This window comes from Adiantum capillus-veneris, chromosome 12 (genome assembly GCF_014529385.1).
Source record: "Adiantum capillus-veneris isolate H3 chromosome 12, ASM1452938v2, whole genome shotgun sequence".
Classification (NCBI taxonomy): Eukaryota; Viridiplantae; Streptophyta; class Polypodiopsida; order Polypodiales; family Pteridaceae; genus Adiantum; species Adiantum capillus-veneris.
This window is the reverse complement of record NC_140942.1, coordinates 139,090,223-139,106,181: the sequence shown is the minus strand read 5'-3', so window position 1 is coordinate 139,106,181 and position 15,959 is coordinate 139,090,223. Positions and strand designations below refer to the sequence as shown.

Sequence of the window (15,959 nt, the reverse complement as noted above, 5' to 3'; positions counted from 1 at the left end):
GCAAAAACCCTAATTTTTGCCAAAAATCCTAAAATTCTTGCAAACCCTAATTTTTGCTAGAAACCCTAATTTCTGGAAATCGCGGAGGCGGATTTTTTTTTAATTTTTTTATTTGGAAAATGATGAGCGACGCAAATTTCGCTTTTTCTCTACTTAAATGAGAAAGAGAGAGAGAATGCTTTTGCTTTCATGTTTTGACTCTGTGAGAGAGAGAGAGAGCAATTGCTTTTGATTTGAAGCTTTTGGGGCTTTGCTTTTGGGCATCCCTTGTAACCTTTAAATTAGTGGTGAGGGCCTCACTTCTCAGAGCATCTGGATGCAGAGTCTGAGAGTGAAACCCTACCGCTCTCTTGTACTTTGATGATTGATTAATAAAAAAAGAAATACCGAAAGGGGCGTCAGTCTTTGGGGCCAATATCTCTAGGCACGGAACTCCGCCGGGCCAGTGCAAATATATTGTGATCTGTGAATTGTTTTGAAGTGGTTATTTGGTGCTGTCGCGGTTGATTCTTGACTTGGAGTGTCCAAGTCTGTTACAATGAACGCAAAGAGGCTTTTCTCTTTGGATTGGACGAGTATATCAAGTACAAAGAATTGATCTTGGCTTTCGAGTCGAGGTCCACAGATCCCCCACAAGAAGATTCGATAGATCCCGAAGAAGCGATTTTGGCTCTCAAGCCTTGGTCCAAAGAACCATTACAGGAAGTATTATGTGTTCGCATGATTGATATGCACGCATGGTTCGAGTGTTTCATTCGTGAAGGTTTCCTGTATTATAGTCAACATCTAGACGAAGTTGAAGCATTGAAGGAGCCACAAAAGACTTTGTGTTGCTTTCGGCGCGGCCCAAAGAAGCAAGCGTTGCAGACCTTTATGAAGTTCAAGTACCGTACGACTCACACATCAGAGTGGGCCGACGAAGAGTCCCTTCCACGATTCCGAATGCTATTGGCGATCTCCCTCGACGCCATACAATTCGGTACCAGTACCTCACTTTGAAAAGGAGGGGATGTCACGTGACACATCCCAACCCTATGTGTCCGTGGACAAGCTACACCACAGCAGGGGTCAGTCAGTTCAGTCAAGTCTAGATTAGCAGTGATCTGGCACTTTTGTGAGTCTATTCGTAGACCGTGCATGCCCAGTCACTTAGCATAAATGCATATCCTCCGGTTGCACACAGCATGATCATCGGAATTCCCATCAGAATCCATTAGCATCAGTTAGGGGAATTCTCCAGTGCATTTAGCCTATTTTCCTATTTTTGGTTATTTTCACTTATTATTTTTAAGTGACTTTCCAACTTTTGTAGGTAGGGCAATTTTGCTAAGTTAATATATAAGCAAACCCAAGTTAGCACTTTCTGGTAGAAGAGGCAGCAAGAGCTTCCCGCTCAACAGGCAACTTCTCAGCAGTACCCCCCAGCGTTTGGATCCCCATCCTCGCCAGGCAAGTCCCCATCTTTGGCGTTTTTCCCTCTTTGCAGTCATCGCCCACAACCTCCACTTCCCGGCGCTTGTGTCCCTTATAGATCAGCCCCATCCTTGGTGTTTTCCCGCGACCTCCAGGCCTCAGGCCTTAGCGTTTTTGACCTGCAGCAGCAGCCCCAAAGGACCAGCGTTTTTGGGATTGCAAACCAGCAGCATAACCCAGTGATTTCAGCCATGGTAGCGTTTTTGGCAGCAGATGTTCAGCCCATTAAAACGCAGATTCTGACCTAGAAACTCAGCGTTTTTTACATCAGTTTTCAGCAAGGAAAACGCAGCATATGCTAGCGTTTTTTTCAGCAGGTACAAATCAGCCTGAAGACGCAGCTTTATGGTGCAAGCACATCAGCGTTTTTACCCTCAGCAGGAACCCCGAACAAGTCATCATTTTCGGCCCTTAAGACAGCAGTAAGAGAGAGAGAGAGAGAGAGAGAGAGAGAGAGAGAGAGAGAGAGAGAGAGAGAGAGAGAAGCTTCTGCTTTATTTTTGATTGGCTCAAGAGAGCTTGTGAGAGAAAGAGCCTTTGCTTTATTTTTAGGCTTTTGATTTTCAGCTTTTTGGGCTCTGCTTTTGGCATCCCTTGTAAACAAATAAATAAGTGGTTTGGGTGCTTACTCTGCAGGGCATCTGGATGCAGAGTCTGAGAGTGAGACCCAACCACTCTTGTACTTTGTACTCAGATTAATACAAAAAGAAATACCGAAAGGGGCGCCAGTCTTTGGGGCCAATATCTATTGGCACGGAACTTCGTCGGGCCAGTGTAAATAAATTGTGAACTGTGAACTGTTTTGAAGTGGCTATTTGGTGCTGTCGCGGTAGATTCTTGACTTGGAGTGTCCAAGTCTGTTACAACTGATGCAAATCTAAATGCTTGCTATGTCGATGTCGACGGTGTGGACGACGATGGCGAGACTATGGCTGAAAATTGAATGCTTGAAGTGCTGACTTACTAGCTTATGAAAAACGTTGACTGCAGGCTTCTTTCGTTGCTGATGGGTGTCCAAAAACGTTGTCTTGTTGGTCAATTTCTTGCTGAAAACTCCTTGTTGAAAACGCTAGTATGGCTGCTGTAAAAACGCTGCTGCCCTGTCTCTTTGCTGGCTGAAATGGCTGATGCAAAAACGCAGGTTCATGGGCTGCAAAAACACTATGATGCTGGTATTGGGATGCTGGTGGAAGTCGCTATGCTCTAGGGTTGAAAATGCCAGATGGAATGGGCTGGAAACGCTGGCTTTAGGCTCCAAAAACGTTGGTTTTAGGCTCCAAAAACGCCAGGTTGAAGGGGGAGTCGTCTTGCCGAGAAGGTTCTCCAGAGGCCTGCTACACTGAGTGCCTGATGCTCTCCTTCTTCTACTGCCAGAAAGTGCTAGCTCTCGTTTGCTTATATATTATCTTAGCAAAATTGCCCTACCTAGTTCCCAACAAAAGTCACTTAATAAATAAGTGAAAAATGTCAAAAATAGGAAAAATAGGTTTAATGCACTGGAAAATTCCCCTGATGAATTCTGATGGGAATGCTGATGATCATGTTGTGTGGAACCGGAGGATATGCATCTAATCTAAGTGTCTGGTCATGCACGGTCTGCGAACAGACTCACAAAAGTGCCAGATCACTTCCTATTTTAGACTAACTTGACTCAACTGAACCCTGGTCATGCTGTAGCTTGTCCACAGACACATAGGGTTGGATGTGTCACGTGACAGACATCTCCTCTGGAGGTGTCTGGCTTCGCTCTCAGTATGGACTCTCTCATCACACAAGAGTGCCATGATGTGTTGTTTTCAGCTCAACAAGCTGCCTTCCGAAGGAAATTTTTCGTGTTTCCTCTTTCAAGATGTGATATGCTTTTGGGCATTAGATGGTTTCATGAGCATAACCCTCACATTGATTGGGAGGACAATACTTTCATATTAAATGCCAAAAGTGACTCTCCCATGATCATTCGTGTTGAGGAGTGTTTGCATTCTTTGCCTCTCATCTCTCATGTGCAGGCAAAGCGTGAATTACGACGAGGAGCACAAGCGGCGTTCATCTATGCCGCTCTAGTTACCCAGAGCATTTAGGCTCCAGACAGGTATTCAGCTTTGTTTACCAAGTTTAAGCATCTTTTTTTGTAGGATGATCTTCCACCCTGTCTCCCAGAGGGGGCACAGCCTGTCAGTAAGGCTCCCTACCATTTGAACAAGACTCAGGTAGAAGAGTTAGAGCGGCAACTCACGGAGTTGGTGGCCCGAGGATTCATACATCCAAGTGTAAGTCCTTTTGCTGCTTCTATTTTGTTTGTCCGCAAGAAAGATGGTTCGTCTCGTTTGTGTGTTGATTACAGGACATTGAACAAGATGACCGTCAAGAACAAGTTTCCGATGCCTTGCATTGAGTATATCCTCGATAGGCTCAATGGGGCAAAGGTTTTCAGGAAGGTCGATCTCAAGAGTGGATACCATCAGGTAAGGGTATTCAAAGGCGACATCTTCAAGACCGCTTTCCGCATAGAGCGAGGGCAATGGGAGTATGTCGTCATGCCTTTTGGATTGACAGGTGCTGTCACAAAGTGATGACGTGGCTACGGACAACAGAAACCCTAATTTTTGCTAGAAACCCTAAAATTCTTGCAAACCCTAATTTTTGCAAAAAACCCTAATTTTCGAAAATCGTGGAGGCTGATTTTTTTTTTTTAATGATGAGCGATGACAAATCTTGCTTTTTCTCTACGCAATGAGAAAGAGAGAGAGAATGCTTTTGCTTTCAAGTTTTGACTCTCTGTGAGAGAGAGAGAGAGAGAGAGAGCAGTTGCTTTTGATTTGAAGCATTTGGGGCTCTGCTTTTGGGCATCCCTTGTAACCTTTAAATTAGTGGTGAGGGCCTCACTTCTCAGGGCATCTGGACGTAGAGTCTGAGAGTGAATCTCGACCCACTCTCTTGTACTTTGAATTGATTAATATAAAAAGAAATACCGAAAGGGGCGCCAGTCTTTGGGGCCAATATCTCTAGGCACGGAACTTCGCCGGGCCAGTGCAAATCTATTGTGATGTGTGAATTGTTTGAAGTGGTTATTTGGTGTTGTCGCGATTGATTCTTGACTTGGAGTGTCCAAGTCTGTTACAGTGGTATCAGAGCACGGCCAATTTCTCTTCTACGGGAAATCCGATCCCCAAATGTTTTTCCGCGGCACCTATGGCTTCACGCAAGGATCAATCGACTCCCTCTGCATCTTGAGGTGCGGGTAGGGATCACAACGAAGATTCCGACAGAGTATGGCCCGCCTTGGCCTACTCAGGCGGAGCAAAGAGAGATGAAGCGTCGTCAATTGATCAGCGATGCAACAAAGATGATGCTCAGTTTTGCGAAGGATCCGAAATTGGCAAAATATATAAGCGAGACTTCTTTTCAGGAAGTGCATGCGTAGTGGCAGAAAACCACTACACCACCTCTGAAACCCGCTCTCAAGAAACCTTCTGATTACAAACAGTATTCAAAGAAGGAATTACAAGAGGTGGTTGATGCACAGATTGCTCAGCTTTTTGACGCGCAAAAGAAAGCTAAAAAGCTCGGCAAAAAGCAGAAGAAAAGCACTGACTTCTCGGGATATTTGGGTCGTGAGTCGACTTTTGACAAGGCAAAGAAACAGAAGAAACGTGTTCGATTTGAAGGAGTACCTAGTTCTTCTTCTTCTTCTTCTGACAGTTCTTCTAGCTCTTCAGATTCGAGCGAAGAAGACAGAAAAGGTAGAAAGCGAAGCAAGAAACCAAAGCTTCGGAAAGGGCAAGAAAAAGGCAAAGAAGGCTAAATCTCGCCCAGAGACTAACAGTTCTACTGAGGACTCATATACAGACAACTCAGATTCCGATGACGGAAACTTTTATGCGAACAAGAAGAATTTTTACAAAGCCAACCAGTATGACTTTCTCGACGATAAAAGCAAGAAAGTTTGAGAGTTTAAGGAAGGTGGCCACTCGATCAAGTTTGATACTTTTTCAGGATACTCAGATGCTTCAAAGGCTTTGTCTCTTATACAGCAGTTTGACATCGCTTTCGCAGGACTCTATTCAGAGCACTCCAAGATTCGGAGAGCTACCTCTTACTTTAAGGGGAATGCTCGTGCTTGGTGGTCCACGCTTCTTTTAAACAAGACTTCGCCAGTTAAATGGCTGAAATTTAAGAAGCTTTTTATTTCTTCTCGGTTGACGCAAGAATATGAACGAGATGTACGAGCTGCTTGGAACCATCTTCGGATGACCAAGCAAGATACAACCAATGCTTACTGTGAAAGTTACTGGAGCTCTTTTCTACCCGCCTCTTCATTCAAGAAGATCTCGTTCAGAGAACAGATTGAGCGGTTTACCTTGGGTCTACCTACAAAGATCCGAGATCATTGCTTGGAACAGAAGTCAGCTTCTATTCAGGAGTTGATGAGTCATGCGAAGCGGGGCTTTGCCATTCACTCTGGCAGTCTGACCTACCCCACAGATGAGGCCATGACACAACGAGCCGAACAAACTTCTTGGAATGAAAGTAGAAAGAAAAAGAGCAACCCAGAGAAAAAGGATGCATGACCCAAGCTTACTCCTGAGGAGCGAGCTCGCTTCATTAGAGAGGGGAAGTGCTTTGGATGCGGAGAGCATGGACATATCTCCGCGAAGTGCCCTAAAAAGGCACAGAAAGAATAGAATGATAAAGACGATGACAAGCCTGAGAGTTCGAGAGCAGCTGAGGAACGTGGCAGAAAAGGCAGATAGAAAAGCATAACGGGTACCACATGGCGTGGGACCTGCACCGAATCAAATGACTGAAAGTACAAACTTTGCCGTTTTTGGGGCAAAGTGAAGGATCAGGAAGCTCTTTTGAAGGAGCCAAGGCCACCTTCTTTCTCCTTGGAATTGGCGGCTCGATTTGGAATTACGTCCGACAGAGTGACGCCACAGGCGGAGGTGGTTCGCGACTGGCACCCGGATGGGATGTTGCCATTACACCGAGCATTAGCAAACTTCGTTTGCAATGACAGGGGTGTTCAGGGCACGCGAGTGACGTTCTACTCAGGATCCCTTGGTACCACAAGAACTACGCCGTGGTTGACTACCGGGCCGAGAAAGCGACTTTGATATATGAAGGGCTCAGAGATTGTACTTGATGAACTTCAATTTCTTTACTCATTCTTCTGGGAGAGAACTGAACGATGGATAAAGGTTGAATATGTTTTGACCTGATCAAAAGAACGCCAAGATTTTTTTTTCTCCACACTCATGCCGATTGCTTTTCAGAGGGCCTGAAGATCATACCATTGACCTGATACCTGGAAGCACGCCACCGAACCGGCCACCTTATTGTGTGAGCCGAGTACAGAATAAAAAGATTATGAACCCAGTGAAAGACCTCTTGGAAAAGGGTCTTGTCCAGCATAGTACTTCACCGTATTGCTCTCCACTGTTGTTGGATTTGAAGAAAGACGGATCTTGGAGAATGTGCATCGATTATAGCACTCTCAACGAAATCACCATCAAGAATAGATTTCCGATTCCTAGGATCGATGATATACTCGACAGGTTACAGGGATCCTTGTGCTTTAGCAGGATTGATCTGAAGAGTGGATATCATCAGATCCGAATCGCGACGGGAGACGTCTACAAGACAGCCTTCTAGACTACTTTTTGGATTATTTGAGTTTTTGGTGATGCCTTTTGGCTTAACCAATGCTCTTGCGACATTTAGCCGGATGATGGACATGATTTTTTTTGAGAGTACATGCTATTTGTTGGCACTTTCTTATGATATCATTGTTTTCTCCAAGAATGAAGCAGAACACAGAGATCATATGCTTCAGAGATACATTTGTTTTTTGGGACACTTTGTCTCAGCAGCAGGAGTGCAAATGGATCCAGCCAAGATAGACACCATCCGTGATTGGCCCGATTTGAAGAATGTCCATGAAGTTGAAAGCTTCTTGGAACTGTGTTCGTACTAAAGACGGTTCATTCGAAAGTTTGCAGAGATTGCTTCCCCTTTCAATAACTTGATACAGAAAGGAGTCCATTTTCTCGTGGGGATCCACAGAGTTTGGGTGCGGTCTTAATGCAATAAGGCCATGTCATTGCTTACGAGAGCCGATTGTTCTCTAGGCCGGAGATGACAGCACAGATTTATGAGAAAGAGCTTTTGGCAGTTATCCATGCTCTTACTCAGTGGCGGCATTACCTACTCGGAGCGAATTTTACTGTCTTTACAGACCATTAGAGTTTGCGCTACTTCTTGTCACAGAAGCAGCTTCCAAAAAATCAGATGCGGTGCCCGAACATCTTGTCACAGTTTCACTTCCAGATTGTCCATGTGCAGGGACAGAAGAATGTGGTGGCAGATGCTTTGTCTCTGAAGCCGTTGGTTCTGCCTATTTCCGCAATACATCATAGGAGCTTCGAGGATATGGTTGATTATTATGCCACAGATACAGATTTTGCAGATATTTTCACACGGATACGGGATGGGGAGACAGTAGCTGGATACTCCCTTCGGGAAGGCTACTTGATGAGAAAAACTATGTTGTGCGTTACATAGCCATTGAGGTAAAAGGTTATAACTGAATGCCACTGTCCACCTTTTACAGGTCACTGCGGCATTGCTACCACCATGAAGGGGGTAGAGAGATACTTCTTTTGGTTGAGACTCAAAAAGGATGTGGAAGAGTTGTGCGCGGTATGCCAGAAGGTCAACTTTGACAGGCATAAGGCACAGGGATTGTTATAGCCTTTACCCATAACCACCCGCCCGTGGGAAAGTATTGAAATGGATTTCATTTTTGATCTCCCGAGAACACAGAATGATCACGATGATTTTCCGATTACACAGCACGTCTGAGACGATTGTCTCCGACAGAGACCCCAGATTTATGAGTTTGTTTTGGAAGGCAATTTGGGAGAACATTGGCACGTGGTTGCAGTTCTCATCATCGTTGCACTTGCAGACTGACAGGCAATCTGAGATTGCCAATTAAGTGGTTTTAGATTTATTGAAGTCTTATATCTTGGATCAGAAGACTCAATGGGAAAAGAACTTACCTTTGGTGGAATTTGCCTACAATAACACGATACACTCTTCGACGGGGAAGACGCCATTTGAGATTGTTGAAAGTGCTGCGAAGGTTCAATCCTTCGTGAGCACGAAAGATTAGATATTTGAAGCGGATGAATATTCGCGAGATTTGGATACGGCTTTTGCCAAGGTTCGTGAGATTTTGCAGAAGTCTCAAAAACGACAGAAAAAGAAAGCGGATCGCCATCGTCGCGACTTGAAACTGAAGGAGGATGATTGGGTGCTCTTACGTTTTGACAAGGCACGCCTACGAAAGAAAAAGGGAAAGGAGAGGCTTTTTCCAAAGCTTAGTATGCGATACTACAGACCTTTTCAGATAACTGAAAAGATAAATGATGTCTCCTTCCAATTGAAACTGCCAGATACTTGGAGGATTCACAATGCATTGCATGTGAGTATCTTGAAACCTGTTAAGGGTGATGTGCCTGATGAGCAACCCGAAGTGGAAGAAAACGAGGAGATCCTTGTTCCTGAACAGATTTGGCACATAAGGATACGAAGACTAAAGGTAAAGTCTGAAGGCGGTTCTTGGTTAAGTCCAAGAACTTTCCTGCATTTGATGCGAAGTGGATGGAGAAGGAGGACCTAGCAGATACTCCTCGGATTGTGAAACTTACCTCGATGTTTTGGTTTAGCATAGTCTACTCCAAACGGAACCCAGAAATTCAGCTTGGCCGAAGATCTGGTGCAATGGGATGCACAAGAGGGGAGTTACTCCGCTCCTTTGTCAACAAATGCCTTGATTTTGATACTAAAGTCACTGATGTCTCGTTGAGCTTCAGGGATATTGAGAGCTGACTGTATTCTGCTGGATGACTTTATGAAATGGAATTCCTGATAATGATACTGATTTGTTCTTGACTTCTTTTGAGTACAGGAATTGATAGACGAAATGACTGCAGCATTTTGGTGTGATTGATCTCGAATAGACATGGTTGCAATAGGGGTTAGTCAATCGGACATCGATGAGGTCCCGATTGGACCTAGATGTGATTGCTAGCTACATTGCCGATAAATCATGGTCTAAGATCCGAATGAATGTTGAATGTCATGTGATGTCCTGTGATGTCTAGTGATGTCATGTGATGTGACTGTCGATTTTGTACATGTGCTAGAAGTGTGTTCCTAGTACGTAGGTACTAACAGTTAGTGTCTGCTAAGACGGTTTATGGCTTTTGTCGGTTTTGCAGGCGTAATCGCGGTCGATTACAATGCTTTCAAGAGGGGGGTATGTCACAAAGTGATGACGTGGCTACGGACAGCAGAAACCTAATTTTTGCCAAAAACCCTAAAGTTCCTGCAAACCCTAATTTTTGCCAAAAACCCTAATTACCGGAAATCGTGGAGGCTGATTTTTTTTTTGTTTAAATGATAAGCGATGACAAATCTTGCTTTTTCTCTACGCAATGAGAAAGAGAGAGAGCATGCTTTTGCTTTCAAGTTTTGACTCTGTGAGAGAGAGAGAGAAAGCAGTTGCTTTTGATTTGAAGCTTTTGGGGCTCTGCTTTTGGGCATCCCTTGTAACCTTTAAATTAGTGGTGAGGGCCTCACTTCTCAGGGCATCTAGACGCAAAGCCTGAGAGTGAATCCCGACCCACTCTCTTGTACTTTGAATTGATTAATATAAAAAGAAATACCGAAAGGGGCGCCAGTCTTTGGGGCCAATATCTCTAGGCACGGGACTTCGCTGGGCCAGTGCAAATCTATTGTGATCTGTGAATTGTTTGAAGTGGTTATTTGGTGCTGTCGCGATTGATTCTTGACTTGGAGTGTCCAAGTCTGTTACAGGTGCCGTGGGTACATTTAACCGTCTCATGGTAGGTTGTTTTGGCGATATGGTTGGTATATGTGTGTTCATCTTTCTTGATGATATTCTTATTTTTTCTGCATTGTGGAAACAACATGAAAAAGATGTAGAAAGGGTATTAATCCGTTTGGATGAGTGTCAGCTGTACATTGCAGCTATGAAATCTGATTTTTTTCTCACTGAGGTTACTGATCTGGGTTATATCATTTCTGCAAAAGGCGTCAAACTAGATCCCGCGAAGGTGGAACAGGTACGTAATTGGGATTTGCCCAAAACTGCATATGACGTGCGTTCTTTTCTTGGTTTATGTCAAGCATATAGTTCGCACATAGAGAATTTTGCACGCATTGCCACACCCACGACTGATGTTTCGAAAGGGGTAAAGACTCGCTGACAGCACGTGGATTTGCCCGAGGCAACCATTGAGGCTTTCGTTGTAACAGACTTGGACACTCCAAGTCAAGAATCAATCACAACAGTACCAAATAACCACTTCAAAACAGTTCACAGCTCACAATAGATTTGCACTGGCCCGGCGGAGTTCCGTACCTAGAGATATTGGCCCCAAAGATTGGTGCCCCTTTCGGTATTTCTTTATGTATTAATCAGTGTTCAAAGTACAAGAGTGGATCGGGTTCTCACTCTCAGACTCTGTGTCCATATGCTCTGCAGAGTGGGAGCCCTCATCACTTATTTATTGTTTACAAGGGTTGCCAAAAGCAGAGCCCCAAAAGCTTCAAATCAAAAGCCTAAAATAAAAGCAATGACTCTTTTCTCTCTCAATTCTCTTGAGCTTTTTGGAAAATAAAGCAAAGTATTCTCTCTCTCTTCCTTGCAATTTGCGTAGAGCAACAAGCAGCCTAGGGCAAAATCCGCCGCAATTTACGGGATTCTGTATCGTCATCATCACGGAAATCTGTTTGCTGCCCTTTTTAGGGTTAGGGTTTTTGTTGTTGTTAGGGTTTGCAAGTTTTAGGGTTAAGGTTTGCAGATGTAGGGTTTTCAGCAACAGTCATGGTTTCGGCTCTCGGGCAGACACGTCATCACTTTGTGGCATACCCCCCTCTTGAAAGCATTGTAATCGCTCTCGATTACGCCTGCAAAACAGACAGAGGCCATAAACCGTCTTAGCAGACACTGACTAAGGCATCTGTTGACAAAGGAGCAGAGTGACTCCGCTGACGTGGCAGATGCCTAGGAAAAGGCATCGCAGCAAGCTGACGTGGCTGGCTGATGACGTGGCAGTTGTATGGAATTTCCGTAATTTGCATTGACTGCTTAGTTGGTAGATTTTGGGAACCAGTTGCTTTTGGAACTTTTGCTCTTAAGTTTAAAGCTTTTGGAGATCAGTTGCTTTTGAGTTTGAAAGCTTTTGAGGCTTTGCTTTTGGGGCTTTGCTTTTGGGCATTCCTTGTAAGAATAAATACGCCCAAGGGCCTTCTCAGGGTATCTGGATGCAGAGTCTGAGACTGAGCACCCATGGACTCATTGTGCTTTGCTCAAAGATTAATATAAAAATAAATACTGAAAGGGGCGCCAGTCTTTGGGGCCAATACCTCTTGGCATGGAACTACTCCGGGCCTTGTCGACTTTATGGTGAATTGTGAATAAGTTTGAAGTGAATCTCTGTTGTGTCGCGGTAGAATCTTGACTTGGGGTGTTCAAGTTTGTATTAGGGGGGGAGGGGGGGTTTTGAGCACGAGAGGGGGAGGGCTGGGGGCAGAGAGAGAGAGAGAGAGAGAGAGAGAGAGAGAGAGAGAGCTTTTCACTGGCGAAACACAGCAGTGTGAACCCTAAATGTCCAGGCGTGACTCAGGCGTGGACCCTAAGTGCTCTATCTACCTGCAGCTGCCACCAAGCCTCTGGCCTGTGCGCGCGAAACGCATCTTAGCAACCAGCACGAAATTGTCAGCATCTGTTTTGCTTTTGCTGCCTGACCTGAGCGTCGTCGAGCACCTGAAACTCCTACAGCCTCACCTTGCCGTCATACAACAACAAGTAGAGAGAGAGAGAGAGAGAGAGAGAGAGAGAGAGAGAGAGAGAGAGAGATGAAACAATATATTAACGTCTTCAAATGGCCAAAATGACCTTTGAGACCAAACCGTTACAAACTGGTGAATCTGATACCATGTTTGGGTACCAAAAAGAGATGCTAAAATGAATCTACGAGTGCTACTAGCTGGAACTATGTGGGGTATGTGTGATCACTGATACAATGGGTGCCCAGTACAAGAGGGTGATATAATGGGTCATGAGTCTATCCTCATCTGTACTCTAGATGCCGAGATAGTATGGCTCGAATCCTCTGCTGCAGTCTGTGTCGATGCTGTGAAGCTCCTCTCCTTAGTCGCCGGCGCCTCGATCTCCCTAGCTCCAATGCTTGGTTAATGAGAGTATTCCAAGTGTGAGTATGAGCTGAGCTTTGCGGTGGTGGCTGCCCCTCTATCTGTCGATTGTTTGGTGTGAAGAAATTGGTATCTGTCTCTGGGATTGTAACATCCTAGGGGACGACTTGAAAGATGTTTGACAAGTTTTGACTCAAACCATCAACCATACTTGGGTGATGGAAAGGTGACCTTTTTCCGTTGCTTATTTTCAAAGGTTATCCCTTTTTCCTTTACTTAATTCTCTCTCACAACACACGGCATAGAGGCGTGTGCACACAGGAAGAGTGTATTAAGAAGAGTATATTTTAAACGACGTATAAACACGCTAAGAGAGCTTTTAAAGATCTATTCGGCAAGTCTTGAATAATGCTAGAGCAATAACCTGAGCCTAACTCGAACTCAAGATTGATAATGAGATACGATGCAAAATGAGCCCAAAGGGTCACTTATGATGTGGGATGCAAAGATCTAGATGGTGCCAAAAAATGGCAATTAGACCAAATATGGGTCCCGCTGGACACAATAAGTTGGATGGCCATTTAAAATACCCTATAGGTGCCCTCCCCAACTGATGAAAGGGTGCCCAACCAATACATTGGCCAAAGTCATAAAGGTTTTAAAATAGGCTAAAGTGCTTATGCATGGCTGTAGTAGCCATACAACTCTGACATGAAGCGGCTGAGGTGCAATCATCTGATGATGACAGGCTCCAACAATCCCTTGACATGTGTTTGTGAGGTGCGGCATTTTGGACATCATGACTAGTCATGCAGTCTTATTGAGCAGATGTTTAATCTTGTTTCTCCTTCCATACCGAGATTCGTATTGATGTATGGTCTTTTGTGTATGCGCACGCGTGTGACAAACTATTTCTACACCCACTATTGGGCACTGGTGCAGGATGTCATTGTATTTAGTCAATACTATGCTCGATGGAGCTGATGTTATATTGTCTTATGGGCTACCATGAGTCTATATCTTGCACTTTCCTGTAAAGGTGAATTCGGGCTTATCATGGATTCATCTAGCTATATATAAACACATTAACTTCTAAGGAAATCTGCTTATTACTCTTCAAGTTCTCAATGGTCACTTGCTGAGAATGTAGTCTTGTCTTTAATGTGACAGGCCCCGACTTGGGTGGTGTGGAACGCAGTAATGCTAGGTCTAGCCATATCCCTGTTTGCTCTTTTGTGGGTTGCGATGGGATCAACCAGTTTTGTACTTCTCACACATGTTGTTCTTTTGATTGGTCTCGCGGGGACACTATTTGCTTTGCTAAGCTGGTAAGCTTGTCAGTTCTAGCAAGTTACCTTGCATTTGGCACTTCCTTGTAGTCTGGGGTACGTTACTTGGTTGTAAACTTGATGTGCCTTGTTGTAGGTTTGTTGCCGAGACGGGTTTTGTGAGTGTGGACCAGCAAATGAAAGAACTGAATCTGGGGGAAAATGGAGATGAAAACTCGAAAGTGAGTTGAGAGAAGGAAACTCAAGGCAGGAGAATGCTGATATTTATTCTTCTGCAAGCGTAAATTTCATTCATCATTCTTCTGCAAGCGTACATAATTTTTTCTATTAATTCTGTAACTTTGAAGCAGATGAGCCACAGGATGGAAATTTACAATTGGGTTGTTTAAAAAACTTTGACAAAATAGCCCCGATAGGTTTGGTTTGGCTTACACATAGAAAGACAGCTTGGTGTATTATTTGTCATAAAATAATGCTGATGATGCTCACATTAGAAGTTCAGCCTCTCTTTGATATGCATGACTGAGGATCGATAGCCTTTCTTCATTATACATACAAGATTTAGCTTTTACAATGTGCAAATCATGCAGGTTTGCATTCAAAGGTTTTGATCATAAGTCACGCGAATTGATTCTCTGAACAATCGAATTAAATTCCACATCAGGTAACTGCTGCTTAGCAGGGCTGTTGGAATTATTTTGAACTAAGGTGTGTAGGTTGCACAACAATGTGGCTTGCCACAAAGGCAGCTTGTAATCAATCACTATATATTTTTCCTCACCAAACATATCATGCTCTACGATTGTCTCTCTTGTGATGTTTTTGTTGTTAGTTTACCTACTAGATGTTTTTCATCTAGCAAGCTTCGTTTCTCTCCCTCCGTACAACACGCTCTTGTTTGAATGTGTTTATGAAGATGCAATTGATTGTTTCTTGCAGATAAGAGGAACAAATGTAACCTCTGGTTATAAGTTATGCCCCTTCAGCTTTGGCAGACAAATCTTTTAGGCTATCGAAACTTGTGCATTCAAGCTGTATGACTCGCAAAATATGCATAATCACATACTTACTTTGATATTTATTTAGGGAACACTTGCACATACAATCCATTTATTTATGTGATACATCATTTTGACCTGAAGTATGACAACGAAAGCTATAGAGTGTTAATCTCAAAGTTGACGACGAGTCATGGATGTGGGTTCAAGAGAAAGGCATTATTGATGGTACCCTCACTGATCTTATGGAAGTTGCCAACACTACTCTTCTTGGTCGATATCATGAGCTTAACCATTTTTCTTGAAGCTATGCATGAGTTTTGTGTCGAAACAATAGACGATGCAGTTTCCATAGACAACTAAAGATTTTCGTGAATGCTTGTAGTGTGCAAGTTTGAGCACTTGTTGAGTAATGATGGAACATAAGAATTCAAGATTTGTACCGGATTGTCGAGGCATAGGACGACCAAGAAGTGTTGTATACCAATTCCATGTAGCTAAGGCATCCCTACCTTTCTCAATGTCTTCTACGTCCTTTGATTATCTATTTCACATGGCATGAACTTGCTCTCCCCTTTGTTCCTTGGTAAGCCTAAGGTGCTTTTGCCAAAAGAGTGGGCCACATGGATCAATCACCACCTTAGCCTTTTTCTTCTCGATCGCCTACGTTGATTGTCAATAGCTAGAGGCTATTAATGGTGTTAGGGCTTATCATGCGCCTGCTTTTTTGATCCCTTGCATGTGCTCCTCTTGCATATGCTTTATAAATAGAGTTGTAGGTGTTTCAAGTTTCAACCTTGCATAGAAGCAGGATGAATGTGAGCTCCAATGGCTACCAAGTGGTCGCTCTTTTGTGCGATGGTGAGAAGTCAAGACTCCAGCACCTGCTTCTATGGCACCTAGGTGTTTGCATCACCTACATATTGCAGGAGAAGCAAGATTGCAGACAAGG

At 43.9% G+C, this 15,959-nt stretch overlaps 1 protein-coding gene across 1 annotated transcript in view; it reads left to right on the top strand.

Moving 5' to 3' along the window:
- Window positions 1-14,510, top strand: part of LOC147446588 (uncharacterized) — a 63,967-nt gene extending 49,457 nt beyond the window's left edge. Inside the window, exons 2-3 of the mRNA XM_086526256.1 lie at window positions 13,891-14,048; window positions 14,146-14,510. Of these exons, the coding sequence (XP_086382382.1) occupies window positions 13,891-14,048; window positions 14,146-14,239 (252 nt within the window). The 3' untranslated portion in view covers window positions 14,240-14,510. The remainder of the gene's footprint in view (window positions 1-13,890; window positions 14,049-14,145) is intronic.
- Window positions 14,511-15,959: the final 1,449 nt, after the last annotated feature.